This window comes from Mangifera indica, chromosome 6 (assembly GCF_011075055.1).
Source record: "Mangifera indica cultivar Alphonso chromosome 6, CATAS_Mindica_2.1, whole genome shotgun sequence".
NCBI classification, from domain to species: Eukaryota; Viridiplantae; Streptophyta; class Magnoliopsida; order Sapindales; family Anacardiaceae; genus Mangifera; species Mangifera indica.
In genome coordinates this window covers 491,445-518,469 of record NC_058142.1, presented here as the reverse complement: position 1 = coordinate 518,469, position 27,025 = coordinate 491,445, and the positions used below count along the sequence as shown (strand labels likewise).

Sequence of the window (27,025 nt, the reverse complement as noted above, 5' to 3'; positions counted from 1 at the left end):
TTATTTGACTATATTACCCCTAATCTCAGCACACACAAGATCAATGGGTAGCCAGTGATGGGTAAAAAAGTAAATCAACCCGTAACTTTTTCGTCTTTCACTGTGCCAAAGACAAGACAGTTCCATTTCCGTTCACATCTTTATCTTTTTCTCAACTGTAGCTTTATCCTCTCAATTCTCTCTTTTACGCTTTAACAGCTGCATTTACTCTTTCACACCTAAGCCTCTTGGCTAAGCTGCCCACTACGAAAGGCTACAATCGTCATATCAGAAAATTAGTACAAACAAAAATGGAAAGAGTTTTTTTAGTCCTATGGTTTGGATATGTAACTGAACAGTCTAATGGAATTTCAATTAAACACTTGGGTCCTTATTTTGTAATTTTTTCAACCAAAAATTGGGCTCATTTCCACAAAATAAAGAGAGCTTGGACTGATTTAAACATTTAAGTTCGAATTAGTTCAAATCAAATTCAAACTTAAATTATGTTTGAGTTAATTTCAAACCTCAACTTATTAATTTTGAATTGACTTTTTGAGATTCAAACCTATTTTGATTTGAGTTTTATTTAAGTTCAATTCAAATTAGATCTAACTTATGATAGATTTGATAAAAATTGGTTTGTTTAATGACTCCATTTGAATGAATCAATTTTTAATTAAAACTCTAATTTGATAGTTCAATTCAAAATAAATTCATTTGTTCATTTGACAATCTAATTCATCTTAATAATGATACAGTTTATTTAGTTGATACTTCTCTAGTGTGCATTAGCTTAAATAAGCTTGAACTCGAGCTCGATTTGGGTATTATGACATTAATTCATGCTTGAGCTAAATTTGGATCAAATCTACCCCTAAATCTTGCCCTAGTTACTTACTTTCTCATTTTATTGGATCGAACTGAAATGTAATAAACCTCAGTGACTAAAAAGTGTTTCACTCAAAAAGGAAGTGATTTCGAGTCCATTTATACCCTCCACGTCTGAACCCAAACGGTGAGGGCAAAACCGCCTTTCGATCTTTGAAATTTAAATTTCGCAAATGTAAAGGACATTTCCGTCATTTAAAGTAATATAAAGAGAGAGAGAGAGTTGCAGAAACCAAAGAAAGAGAAAGAGAAAGGGAGAAGATTTAGACTTTAGAGAGAAAAAGGAGAAACGTTCATGGCTTCAGAGTAAGTCGGTTTTTTCAGTTAAATTTTTATATGTAGAAGAGAAAAAAAAGAAACAGTTTTAACTGACAATGGTAACGGACCAAGAGATAGCTAAAGGCGTGGAGACACTGCTCCGGCAGTCCGACCCCAACGCCGTTACTTCGTTAAACGGTGTCGTACAGCAGCTGGAGGCTAAGCTAGGTTTGGACTTGTCACACAAAGCCGGGTTCATCCAAGACCAGATCAGCCTACTCCTCCGGGCTCACCCGACAGCGCACGTAGTAACCACCACTCAACAACTTCAACCACCACATCAACCGCAACAAACTTTGGCAAAAGACAATTTTGCCCTTCCACATCAGTCCCAATTCTCTCTACCGCCGCAGCAATTTTCTCCCCATTTTGCCCTTCACACTCACCACCACCACCCCCACCCCCAGCTCCCTCAGGAGCTCAACTTTCGTCAGTCTCACCGGTCGCCATCCCCGGCTCCTGCGACGCAGACGCCACAGCTCCAACCGCATTCCAATGTCGTGAAACCTGAGGGGTTTTCCCAAAATCCGGCTGAAGTTCCAAAAGAAAGGTTCGGACACTTATATATATATTTTCAGTCTAGTTGCTTGTCTTTTCTAGGGTTTAAGGTGGTGTCAATTTCTGGGTAGTTCTGTAATTGCATGTTGTTTAAAACTATTTTTAAAAAACAATTAGGGTTTTTTAAAGGGCAGTCTTTCCTAATATTTTGCTCTACTTTTGTTTGGTTTCTTTTTTCTTTTTTGGCCCAAAAATTTATTCTTTTGCGCAGAATTGTTGTTTTTTATGTTGAAAAACGGTATTACTTGTGCAAAATGATAGTGGGTTGCTTCGGAGTCGCAGTATTTTATAGAATAATTGACAATTGATAGTTCTCATATAAAGCTAAAACAGTTTTTAACTTTTATTCATAATTCGATTTGAGGTTTTGATTGATTAGTTAGAAGAAGACAAGAGCCATCAGACCTGCCGGAAAAAGAATTAGAGACTAATTTTAATACTAATTTGGCTGCTATCGTATTGTATTATTTTGGGGAAGTTTCAGTTACTCGCTGCCAAACTTGTCACGTGACTCACATCATAAGAATTACAGACCTCTCTCGATTTTTAATCAATTTAACTTTTTTAAAAGTTAAACCTGTTTAATTTTTCCTATTATGAAGTTTATGTGTATCTTGGTGATTTGGAATCATTTGTTGTAACAATAATTTTGGTGTTGTGATTTTACTTCAGTGCCCCTGTTGGAGCTAAAAGAAGAGGTGGGCCAGGGGGTTTAAACAAAGTTTGTGGTGTTTCACCTGAGCTTCAGGCCATTGTTGGTGAGCCAGCTTTGCCAAGGACTGAGGTTGTTATTTCTTGATCAACCAAGTTCAGTGCGTTACAAGAAAACATTTACTTAAATGGTTAATGTTGTAAAATTTAATTTTGTGTTTAGATTTTTATGATTTCTGCTTTGCTTGATTTAGATTGTGAAGCAGTTGTGGGCATACATAAGGAAGAACAACCTTCAAGACCCAAGCAACAAGAGAAAGATCATTTGTGATGATGCATTGCGTGTGGTGTTTGAGACTGACTGCACTGACATGTTCAAGATGAATAAGTTACTTGCTAAACATATAATTGCACTTGAACCCACAAGTATGTAATATGGCATTGTGTGTAATTATGTTTTGTTATCTAATGACCTTGATTAAGGGATTTCTTTTCTCCCCTTTTAAATTCCACAGAGGAGGTCAGTCAAGCAAAACGATTCAAGGTAGACACTCAGTCCACCAACGAAAGTACTGAATCTGGTCCATCTCCCATAATAATATCTGAAGCACTGGCCAAGTTTTTTGGTACTGGAGGAAGGGAGATGCTCCAAGCAGAAGCAAGCAGACGTGTTTGGGAATATATAAAGGTTAACCAACTTGAGGTGAGTTTCAGGTGCCTAAGTTATTTGTTACTCTTGTAATTTTACTACTTATTTATTTATGGTTTAGCCTGCTTGAATTAGGCTGTTTATAAGTCTGCATAAATGTGTGAGCTTTATGTTGTTGAACTTGACTTGATTTCTCTACATATCTTTATTTCACGATTGCAAGTTTTGCAATTGTTCTTTATTTAATTGTTTTTTCTTCATTTTCTTGATGCTTTGCAGTGCATTTTTTTGGTAAATTCTCATTCTATAGGAATAAATTTCTTTGGCATTAATTTAGGTTGTTTTGCTTGTTTCCTTTTAGGATCCTCTAAATTCAATGGTGATACTATGTGATGCAAATCTGCGTGAGCTTCTTGGATGTGAGAGCATCTCGGCATTGGGGATAAATGAGATGTTAGCACGCAAACACTTTTTCAGGCAGTCATGATTGATGTTTTTGACTGGTATGTATAAAGTCGATATATGTCTAGTCTCTTGCACATATACACATTTAAATTCATACGTACTTCAGTTTCATTGGCATGTTACATCAACAGAGTTAGCAAGTTCCAAACATAATCAAGATTGAGTTTTGGATATATTGTGCTTCCTTTCATGTAGTTTGATCAACATCACACTTGGATATTAATATTAACCTATCGATTGTTAATTTAGGCAATATGCTGTCATGTTAACTCAGGTTTATTCCACTGGCAGACATTATATATCTAATTGTCTCTTACGTGATATTGATTGATGGAGTTTGTGTTGTTTCTTTGGGAAAGTTTGTTGTTCCAGTGGTCTTACTGTATTTTATGTGTGTGTTTCTGCAAAGAAGGAAAAAACATGATGTGTGTATGTTTATCACTCGTTCTGCCTTCATCTGTCCTTTTTTGTTTTATTGTATAATCTGCCAGATTTGCATGCATTTATTTTGATTTTCTTTTGCTTTGATCGGTAGTTGAATACTTCTGTCTTATTTTTGTAGGTGCATGGGACCTTGTCATCCGGTCACTTCTGATGGTAGAGCAGATAGTGAAGACCTTTCTTTTTCTCTTTTTGTGCATTGACATGGTTAGTTAAATGATGTTTTACACTACTTGTTTATTTGTGTTAGAACTAGAATTACCATGGGCAATGGCAAGGATATGTTTTAGTTAAGTTGTTGCTCTGGGTATAGGTTTCCATGCTAACCTAAAAAAAAGGTAGACTGAATGAAACCAGATTGTAATGAAAAAAAAAAGAAATCCTTGCTGTCTTTTCATAAGTAGCAGACTTAGTATCTCATTGCTTGGTATAATCCATACTGCAGGTTGCATTTCCAACATTGCCCCAGCCCATGAACCTCAAAAAGAATTTAGACTAATATAGAATAACGTTCTTAGTCACAGTCAAATTAAGTTATTGATTCTCTGCACAGAGCAGGTATTTAGGTCAGCATCAACGCGACCACGGAAGCTGCAAAGGTGACTTTGTGAGAAATTTTTAAAACTTATGAAGATGTTTGGTGGGTAGGTGCACTGTCTTTTTGTCTAATCTCGACCTTTTGTGTTTGTTGACTTCTGAAGGCAATATAGGATGAAAGTAATCTTGCAATTGAAGTAAGAAACCTATCTTGCTGATGCTATCATGTGTTTGCTTTTCTTGTTTCTGTTTCTTGCAGTAGGTAGATTTTAGTATTTTCTAATTGAAAGGTGCCCACAAAGAAAAATTCTTTTAAGTAAAATTCAAAAAAGGGATTGAGAGGGCATGATTTCATAAGGATTGTTCACTATCTGGGCTGTTTTGATATTGGTTGGTAATGGCTATCAGAATCCTTGAAATAGTACATGATAGAGAGGGGCATTATCGGGACAGTCCAATCCATTGTGGCTTAGTACAGTCCAGGCTTTGAAAACAATACAAGTACAGCCAAGAAGAATACAAGGAACAATGATTTACACAAAGCCTTTCGTTTCTGGCCCTCTGTCATTGTACAGGAGCTGAGGTTGTCCACTATCGTCATGATGCATCTCATTAGTTCCTGTCCAAAACAGAAGAAAATTGGGTTCAGATGTGATGATCCATGGATTATTAAATGTCAATAACATTATTATCGGCAGTGGTTTAAAACCCGGATAGGCTGGTCCGATTGAAAACCAGTACCAAGTCATGGGTAAAACTTATTTTACTCATTAGAAGAGATCAGATTAACTCATGGCAGTAAATAGCTTACGAGTCTGAAAGGCTTGAGATGAAGGAGTGGTTCCATGAACATCTCTACATTCCTGAATGTTGGATAAAAGCGTTAACATCAACAACTTGGGTAAAACTTAAGGATTTTGCATTTCTATGTGACAGAATGTTAAAAGATTGATGCTAAAGAAGTTGGGAAATCAATGCATCCGCACCTTATCAACACCTTGCCTTGGTAGATCTGGCGAATGTAGAAACTGAAACCCTTCCCCAGTGGCACATGATTCTTGCTCCATTCTAAGAAAAATAACTCAGAACTGTTGGACAAGAAAACAATTGTGTTTCATCCATTATTATTATTATTATTGATACCAGGGATCCACCCATAGTATTTCTTCTATTATTAAGGTTTGATTTCGGTTATTTGAATTGGGTATGAATAAAGTTTAATCCAAGATTAATTTTAATGTAAAAGAGTCAGTTTTCTACAATATTGTTATAAAATGCAAGAAAATTAGTTCAAAACTGGTCAACGAGAACAACTGTATTTGTTAGCGTTGGATTCAATCTAAAAGAGTTAGGTTTCTACAACATTGTGATAAAATATAAAAAAAATTAAATCAGAACTGATCTATGAGAAATCAGTAGTAACTCATATATTTATAGGGCTGAATTCTATTTAGACTTAGTTCGAGGTTTAGTTTTAGATCAACTCAAATCCAAAAGAGTTAATTCAAAATTAACAAACTCATATTTAAATTTCTCTAAATAACAAATTTACTTTGTATTTAATTAGAGTTAGCTTGGACTTGTCTTATATTATGAAAAAAAGTCTAATCCTTACTCCGAGTTTAAATAGTTCAAATTAAATCTAATTATATTATTATTATAATAGATTCTCACTGGTTGATTATTTTATAATAAATTGTTTAGGAGATGAAGGTAAATAGACCTAGTCTCCATGCAACGCCAACGTTCATGCCATCATGCAAAGTTGGTTTCACTACGAACTCGATATTATTTCCCAAGCTTCTTATAAGATAACTGAAAAACTCTATCACTTGCTGCAACATAAACCAAATTTAAACACTAATTCAATCCAAAATTAATAATGTAAATTCAATTTTTTTGTTAATTGAAATTTTGTGTACCTTTTTCCCTTGGAAGGGTTGGAAGAAGGAGATGAAATTGCATACGCATCGACATTCCTCCCCAATTATATCAGATAATTCTCGGATATTTTGGCTTTTGATTGCCGAGTAAAGCCTGAGGACTGCGTGTAGAGCTCGGTGATCTTCATGGTCTGTGGATCCTGATTCGGCATCAGTAGTCTTGGCATCGAATGGCACCAGGGTTGAGCCTCTGTGGGTTGAAGAAGAGGCGGGTTTGATCAGGAATTGAGATGGAAGTGGGGAGGAGAAAGATGCCGGATAAAGACTTGTGTGACGGACAGAAAAACTGTTGAGATTGTGAGTGGTTTGAGAGGAGAACTGGATGGAGCTTGAGATGATTTTGTTGCAGTGGTTTATGGTGGAAGGGGAAGAGAGTAAGCTCATTTTTAAAGGTGAAAGGATGAATGAAAAATGAAGTGGGAACTTGAAACTCCACGGGAATGGCGAGGAAGACAATATTTTTATCAGAGAATAATGCTAAGGAAGGAAAATGCATGCGCCACATGAAAGAAAAGAATTGCAAAGAATGCATCAAATTGCAAGTTAAGAATCAACCTTAAAATTTCCATCCTTCAACAGCAAATTCTAAAATAGTCAATAGAACTAAAAAAATTTGATTCTTGTTGATATGACGCACAAGTATGGTTCAAATTGGATAGATATTGCTAATTTGGATGGTTTTGATTATAATTTTATAATTTTGTTACATAACTAATAAAATTGGATCAAATTCGAAGAAATTATATTCTGAAATTAATTCAAATATAAAAAAGAGTTTTAAAATTAATAAATTAAAACTCATTAAAAAAATAATTTAATTTTAAATTTGATTTTAATCTATTTAAACTTAATTCATTTTATAAAAACAAGTCTAATTTTTAGCTTAAACTTGATTTTTTTAATTTGAATTCGAATAAACTTGAATAATGAATAATAAAATTAAAAAAAAAAAAAGCTAAAAAAGAAGAGTTTCGATTCAATAGTAACAATTAAATCTTCTTGAACTTAAGAGAAAACTTTAATGTAGGTACAACTCCTCTCCTCGTGTTAAAAATGAATCCAAGTCTAATTCAGCTTGAGTTTGAATCCCATCTTTTAAATAAACCAAAGAAAATTTAATTAATTTTCCTTTTTTATTATTGTATCACACAAACAAATAAAAGTGTGTTGTGACAATAAAACGGTGCGTTTAGCGGAGACAAAAGAGATTACCTCCTCCCATTTGGTCTCGAGTCTCCCGTCCTAGCAATTGGCATCTTCTCCGATTCAAAACTCAGAAAGAGATCGTGACCCTTCATCGAGAACAATGGCGGAAGATCTGGTGTTGGACACGGCGATAAGAGACTGGGTTCTAATTCCTCTTTCAGTGGTGATGGTACTCATCGGCATCCTCCGCTACTTCGTTTCTAAACTCATGCGCTCCGCTCAAGTCCCTGATCTCAAAATTGTCAAAGAAGGGCAAGCCCTCACTTCGCTAAATTTTCATTATGTCCTTTTTGTTATATATCAATTTAATTATTATTTATTCTATTTTTTTTGAAATAATATAAACAGTCAGGTGATTCTTAGGGCGCGCAATTTACGTGCCGCTGCTAATTTTATACCTCCCAAGTCGTTTCGTGCTCGTAGGGTTTATTTCAGTAACGAGGTTTGCCTGTTCACTATTTTGAATTTGAATAATTTAATTATATGTCGATTTGCTTGTTTCAATTCGAGCAACATTTTAAAATTAAGCTTCGTCTCGGACGAGGGTATTTAACTTCAAACTGAGATTTTTACAAGTTACCCTTGAGGTTTTCGATTTTAAGATCACAAACGATATGTGTTGTTATAAAATGTAAGGCTGGTTTTTTTTATTAAATGAAATACAATCAAACTTTTAACTGTCAGGGTTATGAAATTCTCCCATATGTTATAACATGTTCTAGTTTTGCTGTTGTTGATGTGGAAATGATCGTATGTATGTTTTGGGTGGTAGGAAAATGGGTTATTGCATGTTCCAAAAGGGCAGGCTCAAAATCCACAAGCACAAATGTTTTCTGATCCTAACATGGCAATGGATATGATGAAGAAAAATTTGTCTATGATCATACCCCAGGTGAATAATCAAATAGCTTATTGAAATATTTATGGTTTCTTTGCTCTGATGGGATACTGACAGTTCTGTTTGTAATCTTTGTGCTGTCCAGACACTTACTTTTGCTTGGGTCAACTTTTTCTTTTCTGGGTTTGTTGCAGGTTTGGTTCTCTATCTTGGTTGCCAAATGTCTTCTTTTTCTGTGGCTTGTTGTTGGGTTTTTTACTTGGTTGAGATGGTCGCAGAATGTAGTAGTCTTACCTTTTTCTGTTTTCCAGAATTTGGTTCATTATGTGCCCTATACACTATCCCTGTGTTTCATTTTAGATAATTTACTATTTTGTTAATGTTGCTCTGCGTTAACTTGTTATACGTATCTGATGCTTCTTTATATTTTCATATATCTTCACAGCCAAGATACCATTCCCACTGACTCAGAGGTTTAGGTCAATGTTACAGAATGGGATTGACTTGAGCACTGTTGATGTTAGCTATGTCAGTAGTCGGTCATGGTAATTTTCTGATGTTGGCAACAACAAGTTTATTCATTAATGCCCTTTTCCATTTTCATGTTCATTTTAGTTGTTTGGGCACCTTGATCGTCAATTGAATCAAATTATTGAAAACTTTTGAATTTTTATTTCAGGTATTTCCTCAATTTGTTTGGACTAAGGGGTTTGTTTAGCCTCATTCTTGGGGAAGAAAATGGTTGGTGTTGATTCTATCATATTTTAAACTTTGTGTGTTGTTATTTTGTTTTAACTTGTGTCTGCATGTTGATTTTTTTTCTTTCTATACTGCAAACACTGTAATTTTAATCTGGTTTTTTCCATCTCAGCAACAATTTTGTTACTGTGGAATATTACAAACTTACAGTATCATGCTCTTAATGCAGCTACAGATGATACCCAGCGGATGATGCAAATGAGTGGGTTTGGTTTTGACCCCTCAAAGGTACAACTTTTAGTGGTTCATTATTGAGTTTCTTTTAAGGTTTAGTATGGTTTTCCCTTTTTTGTTGTCTAAAATAATATCTCTCTGTATTGTGCTTTTCTTCTCTGATGTAGAGTTGGTCTCCTTGATTAATTCTTTGTGGACCAATAATTTTTAAAAATTAATAACTTTTCAAGAAAATACATGGACTGGACTTAACATTCCTGGGCTTTTTCATCCGTATAACTTCAGTATAGTGTAAAGATAGTAATGTACCTACTATAAACATAAGAGATTGACTATATGAGAAATAATTGGTTCCATGCTAGTTTTTAGCTGAATAGCTGTTGACAATATTAACTTTGTTAGGTTTATTTGAGAGAATTCTTGGTAATAGAGCAAGTCTCTTTAGTATGATGCCCTAGGGCATTGAGTGTTAGTATAAACTTGTGGAATCTTGTAGACGTGGTGTATGTGTCTCTATGGAGAAGTTTTGAATCGCTGGAGGGGCAGGCTTCTTCCGTCTCTTCAATTCGCTAGTTCAGCTTATGCAAGAACTTTATGTCACTCAATAAGTTGTTAATGGTATCGCTGAGACTGATTTACAAGCTCTAGTTCCCTTATTCCCGACACTGGAATTGTTGTAGGGTATCAAATGTTGTTCTTTTTTTCCATTGTTTGGTTTTAGCCCCAAACATTGTCAACTGGTGATACAAATAATTAACGTGGGTCAGTTTCCTTTTGTTACTCAACTATAGCATTTCATGATGTTGTCCCTGCCCTGGGCACCTCAGAACAGTTTTCTTGTTTCAGGTAGTACAGTTAACAAAACAATCAATGTGAGATCTTATTGATGCAGGGCTTCTTTGATTGAAATGGGATTTCAGATCTGAACTAGAATTGTATTAGCCATGAAGCATATAATTTCCTTGTTATGCTTTACAGGCCATTAATTAGATCATGCCAACTAAGCATTTGACTTTATAATATCAACTTTTTGGGGAAGCATTTGCCATGAACATGAGGTCCAAGTGTAGGGAGATGCTGGAAAGATGAGGCCTTGTAAAGGAAAAGTGACTTCCAAAGGAGGAAATTTATGCTTTTTACTGTTCACGTAGACATCCTGTAAAAAGGGTACAAGGCCTCTTAGTCAAGGAGGCAGGGAGAGAGATGCTGCTCCTTGCTGATACAGTCCACTTGTTGGGCACCAGGCTTTCCAGTTCAATAGTTGTGCTTTGTTTTTGAGAGAAATGGAAGTCTAATATGGACTGGGGATACTGGTTTACTGATCAAGTTGTTTGGTATATGAAGTGATTGTTTAACTATAAGCAAATACTTTTAAAAAGAGGCACAGGGCAATAGAATTGACATTTTTTTGTGGTTTCATTAGAAGCTCTCTCTCTCTTGCACATGCTTGTGCATAGTAACATGCATGAACACACAAAAGCACTAGGACATACACATGGATTAATAACTTGGATAGTTGTCTCTATTTTTATGTCATTGTAATGGTCTTGAATAACTCCCCTAATCATATAGCTTGTCCTCAATCATGTGTTCAACATGATCACTTAAGAATGTCGTCATGCTATGGAATTTTTATGTTCAGCTGTATCTTAGTGGGGTCTCTGTTGATATTTTCCATAGTTCTGACTGATAGTCTTCTGTTTTTTTCCCTCTTTTTTCATTTGATTGGAGAAATCAATTGTGGGACGATTAGGCATGGATCTGAACGTTTGTAAATAACATTCAACTTAGATATGCTGTATGGGAATATTGATTGGCATTGCCTTGATTGTCATTTGGTATTTTGAGAACATAACAAAAAGAAGCTTGAATTTGAGAACCTGTTTATCAGCTTATTTTATAGAAATATGTGCAAGTTATTTTTCTGCAACATGAATATCTCCTAAACCATGAGTGTTTTTCCCCTTGTCAGAGCTTGGGTGCCGAGAAAGATGGTCTTGACATTATTCAACATGAATGGGCTCTACCAATATTCGAGCAGCGTGCTGAAACAGTATTGAGAAATCTTGTTAGATGAACAGTGTTGAGTGTTCCCCGATGATTTCTATTCCATTATAAATGGAGCTATAACCAAAATCAGCAAGACTTAAGATTATAGTTCTTGAAAGAGAACCATTGTTGTAGTTTTGTAATATAACTGAAGAAACTTTTCACATTGCTAGTTTTATCATCATATTTTGTGAAATTGCATGTCTTTCTATTCCTCTGCAGTGCTCAAATGCAATGCGATGCTCTGAAATTACAATGAAATTTCTAACATTCTATATTTTGAGATCATTGTACGATAATGAAGGGTAGGGTTATTAAAGATTTCATTTTCTTCAACTTCATTAGTAATAACCAATGTTTTAACATCTGACATGGGCCTTAACCAGCTTAAGGGCCCGGTTTGAGTCTGTTGCCAGTCCGATTGGTCAGATTGGTGGTTGGACTGGTAATTTTTGGGGTGGTTTTGTTAGTGTTTTGTTTTAGGGGTCAAAATAATACATATTTTGGGCGGTTTCGTTGGTTTCATTTTGTGTAAGGGCCAAAGACATGGTTTTTTGGAAGAGTATATGAAGGAAAAAAGTCTCAGGTGGAGCCGTCATGCAGAGTAGCCGTTGTTTCCTCTCAGCCCACTCCTCCAGGCATGCTCTTTTGCGTTTTCAACGTTGATCTTGGACCATAAACCAATGGTTCACTTGCAATTAAACGTGAGTTTCTTGATTGAAGCATAGTTTAATACAGTCCAGTCCAGTGGCTGCATTCACTTGCAACAATTGGACCGTCACTTAGAGCTGACGTCTCTTGTGGGTTTTATTTAGACCAATTGAACTGGTTAATTCGATCCAAGTTTTAAAACAATAATAATAACTCTCTGGACAAGATAAGTAACAGAATCTTGGAATGAAATCCATGATAGTCTTCCTGTATTAAGCTAGATTCTTTCGAAAGACTGAAAAGGATGATGGATTAAAAGTTAGGCTTAGTTGATGATATATATATACACACACACACACACACACACACATATATATATATATATATATATATATATATATATATATATATATATATATATATATATATATTATAAATTGATTGAAGAGAGAGAGACCCCACTACATTCCACTCCATTTCCATGAGCAGTGTCATGGAGTTTGATTGATTGCTAAATTTAAGCAGAAAAATGAAAAAGTAAGCGGCTGCTAACCAAAAGAAGGAAAAATCAATACAAGAGAGAAAGTGAATTGCCCAGTGGGTGTGGTCGCAGTAGTAAGTGATGCAACAAAAGCAGACCAGACATTGATTATGATTTGTTTGTGTTGTGGTTATTTGGAAATTATAACCCTACCCTCCCATTTCAGTTTCCAAAAGGAACCCTTCATTTTATTTCTTTTCTCTTTAACACCCAAAGTAGCCTAAGATTTTATATCATTCCCTTCTTTGTGTGTGAGATTTAAGGCAGATAAATGTTACGTACCAACACAAGTGACTCAAGGGTCCCACAAATTAATAAAAATATTCCACGTCATCACCAGTGGACACTCTTAGTGGGCCAAACTCAACCTTTATCAGGTGTCGTATTAAAGACCATAACCCCCTCTCCATCAATAACGTGTCAAGTGTTAAAGTTATTATAAGGACAAGTCTCTGTCCCGGTTTAGGACATTCCACTTTCCGTGTTAGTGTATCCAATTATCCATTTAAGGAATGCATGGCCCTGCACTGTTGTACTAAATTCAAAATGATTTAATTTGATTCGGATAGATATTCAATTTGATTAGAACCAAATTTTAGTTAATATTTTCTTTTAATAAGTAAATTCGTTTTTGGTTTGAATTATTTTTTAATGCTATTGCTATTTTATTTGTAATATTATCTATTTATTTTATAGACAGTTCTTTGATTCCAACCCTGACTTTTATCAAAATTTCTAATGGGTCCATTGTTGGGCCATCTCATCGTCCATCTTTCCATCAGCTTTTTTTACTTTACAGGGTATTAAGGTATGGTCATGCCCCAATTCTATGAAAAATTGTACAAATTTTAGTATAAATTATCCTAAACCCACTGCTAATCATGATTATTGCTTACTTTTATCTAAAGCTTCATCATTTTTTCAAGAATATTTTAATTAGTGAGATTAGATTTGATTTGAGTTATTCGAATTTAAATTTATTAGAGTTTGAATTGAATAAACTGATTTTAAACCCAAGAAAATTAGGTTCATTTTAATAAATAAAATAAGTTTGAATCAATTTAAATATTCAGATTATAATTGATTCGGATCAAATTTAATTTTAATTTTTTTTGAAAGAAATTTGAATTTTAGTTTATCAATCTTGAGTTAATTATTTTATATTCGAATTAATCTCAAATTCAATCTTATTTAAGTTTGCTTTCCGTCTTAGTGATCTGTTCTAAAAATTTATCTAAGAAAAATAGAATTATTTGTTCTTCCTAAAATGGAAAGCTTAATATATGAAAAAAGACACATTACCTATAAATCATAATTTAAGTCTAATATTTCAAGTTAATCTTTGTATTATAATATTCAATAAATTATATACATTTATAAAAAATATTAATTTAAATATCAATAATATTATATTAATTATATAATTCTAAATTAAAAATATAATAATATATTATTATTAATATATAAATTAATATTTATTATAATGCATATCCTTCCTATCATAATGCTAACATCATCATTGGATATGTCTAATTACATTTTAAGAGATAAAATTGCCCTGGAGATTTTCGTGAGTAATTCCAGAAGGATAATTTCATGGGAAAAGGACCATTTCCCAACGAATTTTTAGCGCAATCTCAAAAGTATACCCATACTTAATAAAAAACTCAAATACTCACTTATCTTTAAATTATTGTCAAGTTTTTTATTAAATATATGGGTAAAACCATTATTTTACTGTTTATATTCAAGTTATATAATTTTATCGTTTTTTCCCCTCCGATTTTAAAAATTAACTTTTACTCTCACACCTGAACTTTGAAAAGTGACATTCACCCCCCCAATCCGTAATTTTTTTTTTACTTTTCCTCCAGTCACCGACGATGACATGGCTGGAGGGAGAGTGACGAGCATCGTTTAGATCTGGACGACACTTGTTGACCTTCACTGGATGACAGAGCGTCATCCATTCTTTAGAGAACGCTCGTGTCGAGTGAGAACGACGCTTATTGTCTAGAATGGACAACGAAACACCGTTCATAATGGATGATGAAACATAGTCCAAAAGAGATGACTCTCTGTCATCTAAAATAGACGATACTCGTCATCCAGATCTAGACGACAATCGTCATCCAGAGGTCAACCTCTGGACAAAAACTTCTCTTTCATCAGTCGGTTATTGTCGAAAAAAGTGACCACATTTTAGAGGAAAAAAGTGAATTTTTTAAAACTTAATTTAGGGATAAATATTAGTTTTTTAAATTAAAGAAGATAAAATGAGATAAAATTTTAATTATTTAATATTATTAATAAAATAACAAATTTATCCCTTAACTCTAACAAAAATATATGAGTAGATTTTAATAGATTAAATTTTAAGTGAATATTTAGATTTTTTAATTAAAAATAGATATACTTTGGAGATTAGATTAAAAATTATATGAAAAATATTCCTTTTCCCTAATTTCGTACATATGTTTTGATATTTTAATTTTTCTTTCGTTTTTGGGGACTTCCTGTGGGGGGCATGATCAGAGAGACGACTGCATTCGAGCGTGGCATATCAGACGGCTGGAAGTGGGGCCAGTGTCACGCGAGTCCTACCTGGAAAGCATCAGTGGGACCTACAAAAGGTTGGCCTTTTAGGAAGGGACGGTTTTCGAAGAACAGAGGCTGCATGAATTTGGAGTAAATCAAGGGTGGAAAGTCGTGCCACGTTCGCAATTTTCAAAATAGAGTGGGCCATAATCACAACTGGTGTGACACGAGTCCCCTTTTTGCCACCGGCCAAAGTACCGCCTTTTGTTTGGCAGATGATCACAAGGGTTCGATTTTTTATGTTCAATTCAGAATAAATTGAATTGGAATTGAATAATTTTAATTTTTGAATCTAATAAATTATTAATTAATTATATAATAATATATTATTTTAATATTTAATATTGACTATTTATAATTATATTGAATAATTAAAGGGAAATGAAATAGAATTGGAGGAACGTGAATGCATTATAACATCTAAAAAGAAAGATATGATAGTGATGCGAGAAATTGGCTCAACCATTTTATATATAAAAAAAAAAAAGTTAAATTTCCATTGTTCAAAGCACTAAATTATTAAATAATATTAAATAATAATGTAAAATTGACAACTAGACACAGGCCAATTTGTCTATGTGTCACTGCCAGATAAGCCTCAAAATTGTCAAGATTCTTCAAGTGCTTTTACTCTTCTATATAATACCTCTTTTCTTCTTCATCTTCTCCTCACAAAAACCTTCCAGCGCCCATCGCTTGCTTATTCTTCATCTATATTTCTTCCTGTCAATACCCTTTTCTTTGCTTTCCAAATGGCCAGCGTTGAGGTATATCTATATCTATATCTATAAATGTTATAAGTTGTATCCACAGCTGAGCTGATCATCAAGTTGGGTTGTTCAATATATACTTCGAGTTTTGTATTTTATCTTTTCGATGGCTTCTTTTATAATTATTTTTCTGTAATATTTTTAGAATCTCATCCGGATCTATCTTTGCTACGATAGATCAGTTCTCTTACTTGTATTTTGTGATGCATGTGATCATCAAGATCGTGTCATGTGCATGCATAGGGATCATGATAGTGATCTTATACTGGCGATCTAGCCAGCAACAGTGATGGATCAATACAGCTTCCAAGTTACCTAGATTTCAATGACTTTCTCTGTAAATGTTTAATGAGGTTTCTGATTATATTAATACGTTAAAATGTTTCTGATCTTGCAGGTTCAATCAGCTGCAGTTACAACATTGCCTGAGAATGAGACAACTGAGGCGACCAAGACTGTTGAGACAACTGAGGTGACCGAGACTGTTCAGACAACTGAGGCGACCGAGAATGTTGAGACAACCCCAGAAGAGACAGTGGCAACCCCACCACCAGCTGCAGAGCCAGTGACTGAAGAACCAGTTGAAGCAACTCCTGAGGCCCCAGTAGCCGAGGAACCCGCTGTTGCAGAGCCTGAAGCTGCTTCAGTTGAGATTGAAACTAAGGAAGTTGTAGAAGCCAAGGTTGAGGTGACTGAAGCAGCAGTGGAAGAGAAAGCAGAAGAGACCACAGAAGTGAAACCTGAGGAGCCTGTTGTTGAGGAGACTAAAGGAGAGACCGCCGAAGCGGAAGAAGTCTCGGCGGCTCCGGTGGAGGAAGAGAAGCCAGTTGAAGCACCAGAAGAAGTCACAGAAGTTCCAGTTGAGAAGACTGAAGAGTGAAGAAACACAAGGCAGTTTTAGGAAAGCTGTTGGGGGGTTTCATGCAAAGTTTGGAATGTTTTTAATTAGCCTTTTTATTCTTCTTAGTCTCGTTTGAATGAGGTTTGGAGTATTATGGAATTGGGCTTAGAAATAGTATTAAGAAATTACTGGTCCACATCAGCAGACAGAAATGCCACATGGCTAATTATTGCAAATGTGGGTTCCCGAAGAGTCATCGTTATTAAAGAGAGTTTTATATTTTGAAATGGTGTGTGATGAGATGTGTGAATGTGAATCTCTAGCTTTGCATAATAATAATATTAATAATATTTTTATTTTATAATATGTGGAGGAATGTTTTTCATTTTCTATATATTATTAGTAAAAATATTATCACCTATTACATATGATGACACATTAATTTGGTAAAATTTATTTTTTCAAAACTCATCTTTATTAAGGAAAAGTACACTTGATAATCATTAAATAATTTTAAATTAAAAATAAAATAAAATATTATTTAATTATATAATAATATTGTCTTACTGATATCTATTTGACAAATAATGATATCAACTATAATCTTTTATAAAGTCCAAATTTTGTTTCAAATTACTTCTAGAGTAGATACAATTTAAGTGGACTGTTTTAAATGAGTTTGGGATAAAGGGTAGGTATAGGTTCGATTCAACCTTAGAGTCGTCTCAAGTCCAGATAGAAGTTAGTACACTCCAACTTAAGCTTAAACCCGTTCGAATTAGTGCACAATTACATCATAAAGCTACCAACAAGGTAAATATTGTCCTAAAAAAAAAAAGAACAATTTTGTAGACAAGATGAATAGATGAGTAGATCTCCGACCAAGCTGAAACTCCAATTCAAAATAAACTCATTCAAATCAAGCTATAAATTCGATTCGATCTAGTTCGAATTGAATCCACCCCATTAGAGGGAAGGACTTGAGAGTTGTCAAATATGGGAATTTAGAAGAGCCACAACACATCATAAGAATGGAAGCAACAACTGAAACAAGACAGACATGCAGAAACACAATAATCAAAGAAAAAGATCCATCCTGTCAACCTGATTGAAGGAAGCTGGAAAATTGAGAGTTTCTATGGTCCTACAAACAATAATCAAGCTTTACATCATTGTCCTCACATTATCAATACAAGTATATGCGACACACATAATTATACTTAATGACTAGACTACATTTTCGGATCCTATGTTGCATAAAAGTGGATCTACAAGAAACGGTTAAAATGGAAGAAATTTGAAAAATCAAAAGTGTTACATTTGAGTAACCATTACACAAGTGCGATTCTACCAAACCTTATGAGAAAATTAGCACAAGTTAATGGAACAACAGTTTTTTCTTTGGGTTTTGATGTCATTGCATACTGTGTACTTACAAAGGCGATGGCTCGAGAAACCAACAGCTATTACTAGTAAAGCGAGTTCATGGAGTTTCCCGATGCTTTATTTATATCATACTATGCTATACCTAAACTTATGAACAGTTGATGACAAAGAAAAATGCAATGACATCAAGAGCTTCACAACAGAATCACAATTTAACAGAAGGTCCTTCTTATACGGTTTAATGGTATAACAGACGACGATATCCTATAAATCTGTACAACCTCAATACAGTTCTATGTGCAGTGAGAGAAAAAGTTTTTACCCCAGTGCAGATAAAGTGTCTCACCAAGTGCCGAAGCTGCAGCCCACATGGTCTTGTGTGATGATGCGAAGCCGATCTTGCATTATAACCATGGAGGGGTATGGTGGGAAACACAATCGATAAAAGCAGGTGTGAGATGATGGAAGGCGATCACAGGGCTCTCCTGACTTGTAAATATGAAGTCGAGAAGCCAAACCACGGAAACCCTCAATTGGAAGATACTTTACTGAAGTCCAAAAGAAGAGCAGAACTTTTCTTTGGTCTGCCGACATTCCTCCAACAATCTGAAACATGATTGAGCACATAATATCAAATTATGATGACATGGTAATAATAGTATCTCATTAAATTCATGGAAATCTGTCATCAACTGTGAACCGACACTGCCATAGATATTCCTACTCAAATCAGAAAAGGAAACAGGCGTGCCATTAATCCTGCATTATAATATCCTGAATCAGTGCAGTAGATCCCATCTATGATGTTATTAACTCCAAAGCAAAGAAAAACAGATATTAATCCAAAGCATTTCAGCTTGTAAACAATAACAATCATGTAAAAGTAAAACAGTGGATTTTATAAGATGAACAAAAATCCACAAGTGGTCCAGACAAATTTCAAACTCACAAGCTCCTATTTAGATTTTCTACAGTAAATCTTCCACACTTCATAGAAGTTCTCTTAATTCTAGGCCTCATTCATATTTTCACAAGCAGAACTGAAAATATCTGTACATATGTATTCTATAAGACCTACTTTTCATCTTCACCTGACCCCAAGTGCTTGGATACCAAAAATGAAAAATATTCTCCGTAATTATAGAATGAAGCCATTGCACATAATGAATCAGCTAAGCAAAGGGGCATTAGAACAAAGTCAATCACCAGGTTACAGCAATACATAACACATTAATCAGGTACTGTCTGAGATGAGATAACTGACCTTAAAGAACATTAACCAATATGAAAAATCAAACCACAAAAGTGCCTTTCAAAGAATTTTTTTAAAAGTCAAGGCCAACTGAACTTAAAGCTCCTCATATCATAGAGGTTAGGAAACTGTAGAAAGAACTAAAAGAAAAGTGACCACAGAAGTTGAAAAAACATTGGAACTCAGATTTTCTATTAATTGAGTTGAAACCTGGTCTACATACTAAAATAGCAGGTTCCCTATGCCCAAAAAAAAAAAAAAAGCACAAAGAAGATAAAGAGTACATGATAAATCATATAGTTTTTTATTTGTTTTATTTAGTTTTTTTTATAGGAAACATTAAGATGAAAGAAAGTACATTGGTGGATCTTTAAAGGTCTTTATGAAACCATTTCTAAGGAATACCCTACAATCAACTTTTTCATTGCACTAAAGGTGGGAAATGACAAGGCAATGCGTTTTTGGGAGGACAAGAGGCTAGGGTATTTTAGCTTTAATCAACTCTTCCCTCCTCTTTAGAGATTGACCCTCAACAGAAGAGCCATTATTTATGATTCTTTTGACCCTTCTTCCCACGTGGAAGCTGGAATTCAGACTTGCATTGATAAGTCAAGAGAAGATTAAAAAAAAATATGGAAGCTTGACTCCTCAGGTTATACGTACAAACACCACTTACATGTTATGAGAAGAAAACCCTCCTCCTGATTTTTAACAGTATAATTCAGTTTCCAGAAAAAAAAGTTCATGAGTTATCATGGATTTTGGCTCAAGGAAAACTCACTACAGCAGACACTATCCAATTAAAGTACCATTAAGATGTACCTCTCCTCCACAGTCATGCTTTGAGTTAGATCCTCTGACCATTTGTTACTGCATTGTCTGGTAAAGTATTTGTTAAGGAATCAATTTTGTAGAGCAACGAACGTTAAGTGGATTACTTCAAATCTTACTCTAAATTAGTTATGGACAAATTTTTCTTTCGTTGAGAAGGGAGAAAAGGTGAAGACTCTCAGACTGTGTTCTTCTTGCTCTTTCGTGGGTGATTTGGAAAAAACAGAACAATATTTGAAGATGACAGAGGAGAAGTGAAGTTTTTTCAGACAAAATCAAGTTATTAACATCTCTTACGGCTTCTGTCTTAACAATTTTGAAGAGACCTCATTTTTCTTTATTCGTCTAAATTGACCAGTGGCTTTTAGTTGATTCTGTTTATGTTTTTGGGGCTATCCAAGCTATATTAATCATTCTTTTTAGTTTGATCTTTTTGCACAGATTACACAAATTCGTGAAAGTACATGTGAAGCCTTAAACTCTAAGTAGATGGATTATTTTTTTCGTAGTGTATACCTTATCCACTATTAGATTTCAACAATATTGCATATCTTCATGTTCCTTATCAGAAACAAGGTCCCATGGTAAAGCACATCAAATTAGCTACCTCTAAACATTTAATGAAAAATCTAAACATAAATTTGCAATGAACTGAAAAACTTTACGACAGAAATCATTTTATAGGAAAAGTTGGTTGACGACAAGACTAAAATAAGCACTCTGGATCTAAGCCATTATTCATTTCTGCCAACAATGTAGCTCTTTTTTTCTGTGAACCTTATTAAATTAGATTTTGTTGCTAAAATCTGGGGGTTAGCACAATCAATTCCCTTAATCTTATATACTCCCAAACCCTACATGTATTACCCTATGCTTCTGAAATAAAATATACTCTAGACTTTTCCTGCAGAAAAAGTTGATATTTCTACGCTTGCGAAAAATTCTACTAACCATGTAAAAACTGTATAATGTCCATGAAGAATGACCTGAACTTTCATGATATCCATCTAAATGGTACAATAGCATCCAAGAAAAAAACTAAATGGAAGAATACATCATCCTCAATTTACCAAGTTCTGAGTGTTCATCAAGGAAGATACTTTGATGTCAGTAGAAACTATAACAGGTAACTAAAGATACAAAAGAATCTATAACATTCATAACAGTATCTGAACCCATAAAACTGGAGAAACATAAGTAACAAAATTTCAACATATTAGCTTCAAGAAAGGGCAGAAAACAGTGTGTACAGGCTATTTACAAAAAATGTAGATTCAACCACAAAGCAGCTAGTGTATGCTATAATGCAGTATCCAAGTCAAGCACTCACAGAAATTAATATGAAAGAGAAATTAAGAATAGGGAAGGAGGGCATGGTGCAGATTTTAAACAAAGGCACATAAAGAGATTACCAATTATGAGGATAAAATCCTACAAGCATGTACCTTCCAGAACCAGACAATCTGAGGATCAGTTTCTTTGTAGCCATTGTATTCGGTATGAGCTTTCCAATCATCAACACATATAGCACTTTCACTTCCAAATAGCATCCAATCAAGATCTTCAAGCTCTAAACTTTGAAAAAAAAACTTCTGGAGCCTTGGGTTGCAAAGAATCTCAGCAAAACCTTTAGCAAAATGAGTTGCCTGCTCAGAGATAGATGTGACAAATTGATCCCGAATAAGAAGATCAACATATTCCTTCCTGTTTTTGCTATTTACAACCATACTTTTTCCACCAGGGCAAAGCTCCACTATTTTCCTGGATCCTAACTCCTCCACCTCTCTAACAAATGTCAGTCCCAGGGCATCTGAATCAATAAACTCAGCATCCATCTCCAAGATTTGCTTGCAGCTATTATACAGGCCTGGATCAGCATCCTGTATATCTTCCAGAGAAATATATTTCCCAGCCAATTGCAGAAAAAACACACGATCAAAGACAACACCCACCTGCACCTTATGCATCAATGCTAATGCAAATATCCGACCAGAGAAGCTAAAATAGTCAAGGTGCATGGGGTCCACCTTAGATGCTGCACATAGAAGAAAAAACATAAGTTATATGTTATGTTGTAGAAGGAAAATATTACTTCAAGTTATATGATTTGGGAAAATATGTATAATGCATGCCTACTAGAATTAGAAACTCATACAAATAAAATGGCAGCAACTGTCCATGAAAAGAAAGTGTATTCAGAGTGAAAACGCTATGCCAGAATATACAAATGGTTTAGGCATGAGAAATTTTAATTCACTTTTACTTGTACATGAATACAATGGTCTTTCAGTCTCACATATCATAGTCACTGAATTCATGGTTGAGCTATACATCCCAAAACAAGTATAAAATGACTACACGCTTTACAGAAGCAAATGCACTCTACTGCAGAACTTCCATAAGCTGATCCTGACTATTACATATATTTGACGCTTCAAATGTTCTTAGAGAGGCCTTTTCCATATCAACAAATAAAAAATGTTTCATAGCTTTCTTGGCTGAGACGTGCTTTTGAGGGGTCATAGATCAACATTAGCAAAAGAAGGTCCAGTCCCTCCTTGTCCAAATAGATTACAACCGAAGACAGACTTCAAGGACTGCATAGTGAGTACTCAATCCACTTGATAAGGCTGCTCATTGCAAGCTGTATGTTTATTTAAGTACATGATAATCTCAACAGTACACTCTGTAGTATTTTCAGTACAAATACAGCTGGCAGACCACACATCCACTGCAGTAGAGTAGAGAAATGAAAAGACCCAAAAGAACGGTAAGGCTCAATTTAGTACAAGATACACTATTTTAAGCATCAAAGGCTTTTGGTCTGCTAAGAGATTGTGGGACTCAAGGTTCCTATACAAGATTCCATGCCCAAGGCAGAAGCTGGCAAATCAAGGGTCTTAATAGTTTTAAGAACAACGAGAGAGAGGAAGAGAGAGGATAACTGATTACATTCTAGAAGGATCCTTGAGTCCCTTCTATACTATATATGTCTACCCTATCAGCCCTTTACATATTTTTTCTAAATTTATGTAACTAATCATCAAGATATGTTCATCTTGTTATATCCTTGAAAAAATATTTGTTCTGAATTATCCCCAAATTTACTATTTCATGTATCAGCTGTCAAATAAGGTACTTACTATGAAGCAATGACTTGACCCCAAAAGAATCAGAATATAGGAAATGGAAATATATTTTGCAAAATCATTAAAAAAAATTTACTAGACATTTACAATTATAGTCATGATGTTGTGAGTTTTTATTAGGTTAAAAATGTTCAACACTCCATACCCATTGTTCAAAACTCAAGTGCAAAATTAAAGCAGGCAAGTTGCTCTAGTTAAGATATTAGTACAGATCACAGACACCAAACCACTGTAATTTAATGATTTATTCCTTTCTTCAGTTCAGTTTTTCTTTCTCTATTGTAAGATTTTGATGCATTACTTTGGGTTTCGTAACATACTCTATTATTGAGTTGATAGCTCTGCATCATGCTAGAGCATTTAGATTTGAAAGCTATTGCTAATTCTTATAATGGAAACTTTCTTTGTGCATTCCTAACCTCCGTTAAATACTGCAACATTGTTGCCAGCTATAATGACCAGAATATGATACATAGACTTAGACTTTCCTTTTTCACAAACAACATTACTCTCCCTGAAGCCATCCAACACCACTTGTCGCCCCTTGAAAAAAATTATAGGAAAAAAAGGAAAAGAAGCAAGTTTGCTCTTATCTCTTTTCCTGTCAAGTATAAATACTTGCATGTTTTATATCCATCTATGATTATATAAACATTGAATTCATATCCATTACCAGAGTCATTTGGATTATGGTATTAGATACAAGTGACATCTAGTTCTTAATGATAGAATTCTATTTCAGAGCTAAAAAGCAAAAAAATTTTGAAAAAAGAAAAGAGAAGAAAAATAAAAAAGAAATCTACACATAGACATTAGGTTCTATCTTAGTCTCATCTCGATCCACATGGGAGGAGGTGCTTGCCTTCATCCCCTATCAGGCGAGAGAAAAAATAGTATTTCTATATAAGAATTTGATACTATTAAAAGTAAAGCTAACATATCATGGCAGGCCATTTGCACTTTAAAAAAATATTGTTTTGCAAAAGTCATTTATAGAAAGGCCATAATGCAGCCAAAACTTGTGTCATTCAACTGCAAAAAGATTATAAGGCAAAAATAATGGCATCATCACTCTGAAATACATTCCTACATATGCAATGGTTGACATGTAACCCAAATTATGACGTAAAACAGACAAGGTGTCCTAGATCATGTTACATACAATACCGTCAGCAAAAATTATATCACTCTGAAAAAACATTTATAAACATGCAAAGGTTGACATGTAACCAAACCACGATGTAAAGCAAACAAGATGTCCTTAACCATGTCATATACAATACTGTTATGCCTACATAGCTATAGAAAATAGGGCTCAATAACAGTTTTCCAGCAAAATGGAAGCAGACTAAAATGGTGGGAACCTGTTCAAGAAAAATATGCATCAAAAACCAATTGAAGCTTACCAGGATTAGGGTAGAACCTTCTGCAATCATTAGGGCAGGCCACAAAAAGAGCATTTTGTTGATTAAATAAGGCTTGGCATACCAAGAAAAACCATTCTCGCAAGACACCAGGACCAGTAGCTTCCTCATTTTTGAATTCCATGAATAAACCACCATGTAGTGCATCAGGTTCTGCACGTGCTATGTACTCAAATGATTCAGCTAACAACTGAGACCTATCAATGAGCATCTCATGCAGTTCATCATAGTCTTCTTTTACCTCAGGGAACATCATCATGACCAGATGCCTCCTAGATTCAAAATTTGTCACATCCTTCTGCTCAAGAATCCACCGATGATCATCACTCCGCTTTGCATATCTAAGAATCAGGGCACACAAAGGTGACTTTCTGCATCTCAAAACCTTCCAAAATTGCTCTTCAGAGCCCAGATAAAGTTTAGATATGGCATATAATTCCTTCAATATGAAAAGATACTGAGACCATCCTGAGTAGTTGATTTCGCCATCCCCGCTACCACTCACATTTAACAGTTCCTCCACTTTACCAAGGCATTTATCCATTTTTAACAGCAGATCCATAAATATACCATGAAGATATTCAATCTCATCCCCGTGAGATGGATGGTTATATCCCCTCTTTGGCAATGGCACTGCAATAGGACATGTAATTCCCACCTGTCCCAAGATTGCCTTACGCAAAGGGACCAAAAATGCAGTGAAATCACGAACATCACTCACCGATGGCCCCACACTCAACACCATCTCCATGCTTGATGTCAAATCCCTAGACAACCTACTAGCCAATTCACTAACAAAGGGAAAAATATCATGAATCACAACCAACCTCTTGACATCATCCCCATACTTTGTTGCCCGCAAGACACAAATCTTTTCCCATAATGACCCTCCGAAATTCTCCAACAATGACCCCAATGTACTCCGGCATGCTAAATACAATGTATCCTCGGGAGTAAACTTCCTAAGCAATTTACAAAACTCTAGAACTATGGGCGCACAGTGTATATGTAAATTCTTGGGCAATGCATTTCTACAAGAATTCAAAAAATGCCTAATTGAACTATCGGCACACTCTTTGTTACCATTCATTGGTGACATATAAAGCATTACCAACGCAGCCGGAGCTGAGGAATACATAAATATTTCAAGATAACCAATTGATGAGTCAGTATCATCTTTTGGTGTCATTGCAAAAAACTCAGTCATTCGAGATTTTATGAGTTTTAATGAGGACTGTACCGTTTCACCCTTACAAAGCCGGCAAATTACACCCACCATATCATCGATCACTTGCCAAGCTTGAGGATGTTCTGTGCTTCGCATACGCCCTACCAGCTGTAATCCGGCGTCGTTTTGTATGGAACACTCCGCTAACGACTGTTCCCACTGCAACTGCTTTCCCCGGTAAATTAACCGTTGCTCTATGACCGGGATCCCCGTCATCACTTGAATCCTCTCGTGAATTGACTTAACGGTGTCGTTTGAGTTAGCTTGAATAACTATGGTATTCCCTTCCGATATCATCCGAATAAAAAACTGTAGTCTCGGCCGAGTAGCCGTTCTCGACTCAGTCGAACTCGTGTCGGCCGCATCCGACACGACTCCACAAGTCAAGTCAGACGACTGATGGACGGCGTTAGATTCTTCTTTTCGCATTCTCACGGACAGGAGGTCAGAATAAGTTTCCGCGCCGTCGTCATCCTCACCGTCCAAGTTAGGGGCATAATCGTCCAACTTACGCTTCGGACGTGAGTGGACGGCGGCGTAATCAAACGATTCAACGCGATACATTGAAAGTAAGTGAGGGCCCCCACCGCCGGTCACAGCGGCGGTGTGAGCATGAAATCGTCTCTCACAGCCGCAGCTGAACAGAAATTCAAAAAACCGAAACCAAAACCAAAAACCCTAAGCAAAGTGCTTAATCATATACGTTTATTAAGCTTGTTAGGAAGCAGAAATGGAGTGATGAGATTGAGAATATTTTTTCAATTTTGCGCTCAGACGATACTTACACATATACATACAAATGAACAGCCGTCATCACCAAAGATTGTCATCTTACGCTATTAATTGAGTTTCCTTTTTTAATTCATTTGATTTGGATTGGCTTTGAATTTACCAAA

The 27,025-nt window shown here is 35.1% G+C and overlaps 5 protein-coding genes across 6 annotated transcripts; 3 read left to right on the top strand and 2 right to left on the bottom strand.

The window, feature by feature from the left end:
• The first annotated feature begins 1,099 nt into the window (after nt 1-1,099).
• On the top strand, nt 1,100-4,352 carry LOC123218932. Its single transcript, XM_044640585.1, has 6 exons — nt 1,100-1,738; nt 2,419-2,530; nt 2,652-2,823; nt 2,913-3,100; nt 3,408-3,549; nt 4,074-4,352. The coding sequence occupies exons 1-5, from the start codon at nt 1,245-1,247 to the stop codon at nt 3,531-3,533; spliced, it is 1,092 nt and encodes a 363-aa protein (XP_044496520.1). The 5' UTR covers nt 1,100-1,244; the 3' UTR covers nt 3,534-3,549; nt 4,074-4,352.
• A 485-nt stretch (nt 4,353-4,837) lies between these two features.
• On the bottom strand, nt 4,838-6,872 carry LOC123218933. The gene is made up of 5 exons (XM_044640586.1): nt 6,412-6,872; nt 6,213-6,324; nt 5,476-5,557; nt 5,301-5,352; nt 4,838-5,108 (listed from the first exon to the last, which is right to left on the bottom strand). The coding sequence occupies exons 1-5, from the start codon at nt 6,814-6,816 to the stop codon at nt 4,959-4,961; spliced, it is 801 nt and encodes a 266-aa protein (XP_044496521.1). The 5' UTR covers nt 6,817-6,872; the 3' UTR covers nt 4,838-4,958.
• A 714-nt stretch (nt 6,873-7,586) lies between these two features.
• Nucleotides 7,587-11,654, top strand: LOC123218931 (ER membrane protein complex subunit 3-like). Its single transcript, XM_044640584.1, has 8 exons — nt 7,587-7,890; nt 7,987-8,080; nt 8,411-8,530; nt 8,622-8,670; nt 8,922-9,021; nt 9,156-9,217; nt 9,405-9,463; nt 11,382-11,654. The coding sequence occupies exons 1-8, from the start codon at nt 7,739-7,741 to the stop codon at nt 11,484-11,486; spliced, it is 741 nt and encodes a 246-aa protein (XP_044496519.1). The 5' UTR covers nt 7,587-7,738; the 3' UTR covers nt 11,487-11,654.
• Nucleotides 11,655-15,862: 4,208 nt separating this feature from the next.
• LOC123219452 (major latex allergen Hev b 5-like) lies at nt 15,863-17,225 on the top strand. Its single transcript, XM_044641431.1, has 2 exons — nt 15,863-16,015; nt 16,416-17,225. The coding sequence occupies exons 1-2, from the start codon at nt 16,001-16,003 to the stop codon at nt 16,896-16,898; spliced, it is 498 nt and encodes a 165-aa protein (XP_044497366.1). The 5' UTR covers nt 15,863-16,000; the 3' UTR covers nt 16,899-17,225.
• Nucleotides 17,226-18,241: 1,016 nt separating this feature from the next.
• On the bottom strand, nt 18,242-26,955 carry LOC123218759 (E3 ubiquitin-protein ligase UPL5-like). 2 transcript variants are annotated; one of them, XM_044640367.1, is made up of 3 exons: nt 24,884-26,952; nt 21,774-22,363; nt 18,242-18,851 (listed from the first exon to the last, which is right to left on the bottom strand). In XM_044640367.1, the coding sequence occupies exons 1-3, from the start codon at nt 26,691-26,693 to the stop codon at nt 18,588-18,590; spliced, it is 2,664 nt and encodes an 887-aa protein (XP_044496302.1). In that variant the 5' UTR covers nt 26,694-26,952; the 3' UTR covers nt 18,242-18,587. The 2 variants fall into 2 exon arrangements, with proteins under 2 accessions (XP_044496302.1, XP_044496303.1); XM_044640368.1 differs by lacking the exon at nt 18,242-18,851 and adding an exon at nt 18,859-19,004 and having other exon boundaries at nt 24,884-26,955.
• Nucleotides 26,956-27,025: the final 70 nt, after the last annotated feature.

What these genes read in the sequence shown, in the direction of transcription:
- LOC123218932 (XM_044640585.1), top strand. Translation starts at nt 1,245, where the DNA reads ATGGTAACGGACCAAGAGATAGCTAAAGGCGTGGAGACACTGCTCCGG. An exon ending in GCTGAAGTTCCAAAAGAAAG is followed by an intron (nt 1,739 to 2,418) that starts GTTCGGACACTT and finishes ATTTTACTTCAG; the next exon opens with TGCCCCTGTTGGAGCTAAAA. An exon ending in CAGCTTTGCCAAGGACTGAG is followed by an intron (nt 2,531 to 2,651) that starts GTTGTTATTTCT and finishes TGCTTGATTTAG; the next exon opens with ATTGTGAAGCAGTTGTGGGC.
- LOC123218933 (XM_044640586.1), bottom strand. Translation starts at nt 6,816, where the DNA reads ATGAGCTTACTCTCTTCCCCTTCCACCATAAACCACTGCAACAAAATC. An exon ending in AACCCTTCCAAGGGAAAAAG is followed by an intron (nt 6,325 to 6,411) that starts GTACACAAAATT and finishes TTTATGTTGCAG; the next exon opens with CAAGTGATAGAGTTTTTCAG. An exon ending in TGGCGTTGCATGGAGACTAG is followed by an intron (nt 5,558 to 6,212) that starts GTCTATTTACCT and finishes TATTTTTCTTAG; the next exon opens with AATGGAGCAAGAATCATGTG.
- LOC123218931 (XM_044640584.1), top strand. Translation starts at nt 7,739, where the DNA reads ATGGCGGAAGATCTGGTGTTGGACACGGCGATAAGAGACTGGGTTCTA. An exon ending in CTTTTCTGGGTTTGTTGCAG is followed by an intron (nt 8,671 to 8,921) that starts GTTTGGTTCTCT and finishes ATATCTTCACAG; the next exon opens with CCAAGATACCATTCCCACTG. An exon ending in CATTCTTGGGGAAGAAAATG is followed by an intron (nt 9,218 to 9,404) that starts GTTGGTGTTGAT and finishes CTCTTAATGCAG; the next exon opens with CTACAGATGATACCCAGCGG.
- LOC123218759 (XM_044640367.1), bottom strand. Translation starts at nt 26,693, where the DNA reads ATGTATCGCGTTGAATCGTTTGATTACGCCGCCGTCCACTCACGTCCG. An exon ending in AAGGTTCTACCCTAATCCTG is followed by an intron (nt 22,364 to 24,883) that starts GTAAGCTTCAAT and finishes TTCTATGTGCAG; the next exon opens with CATCTAAGGTGGACCCCATG. An exon ending in AGATTGTCTGGTTCTGGAAG is followed by an intron (nt 18,852 to 21,773) that starts GTACATGCTTGT and finishes ATCATGTTTCAG; the next exon opens with ATTGTTGGAGGAATGTCGGC.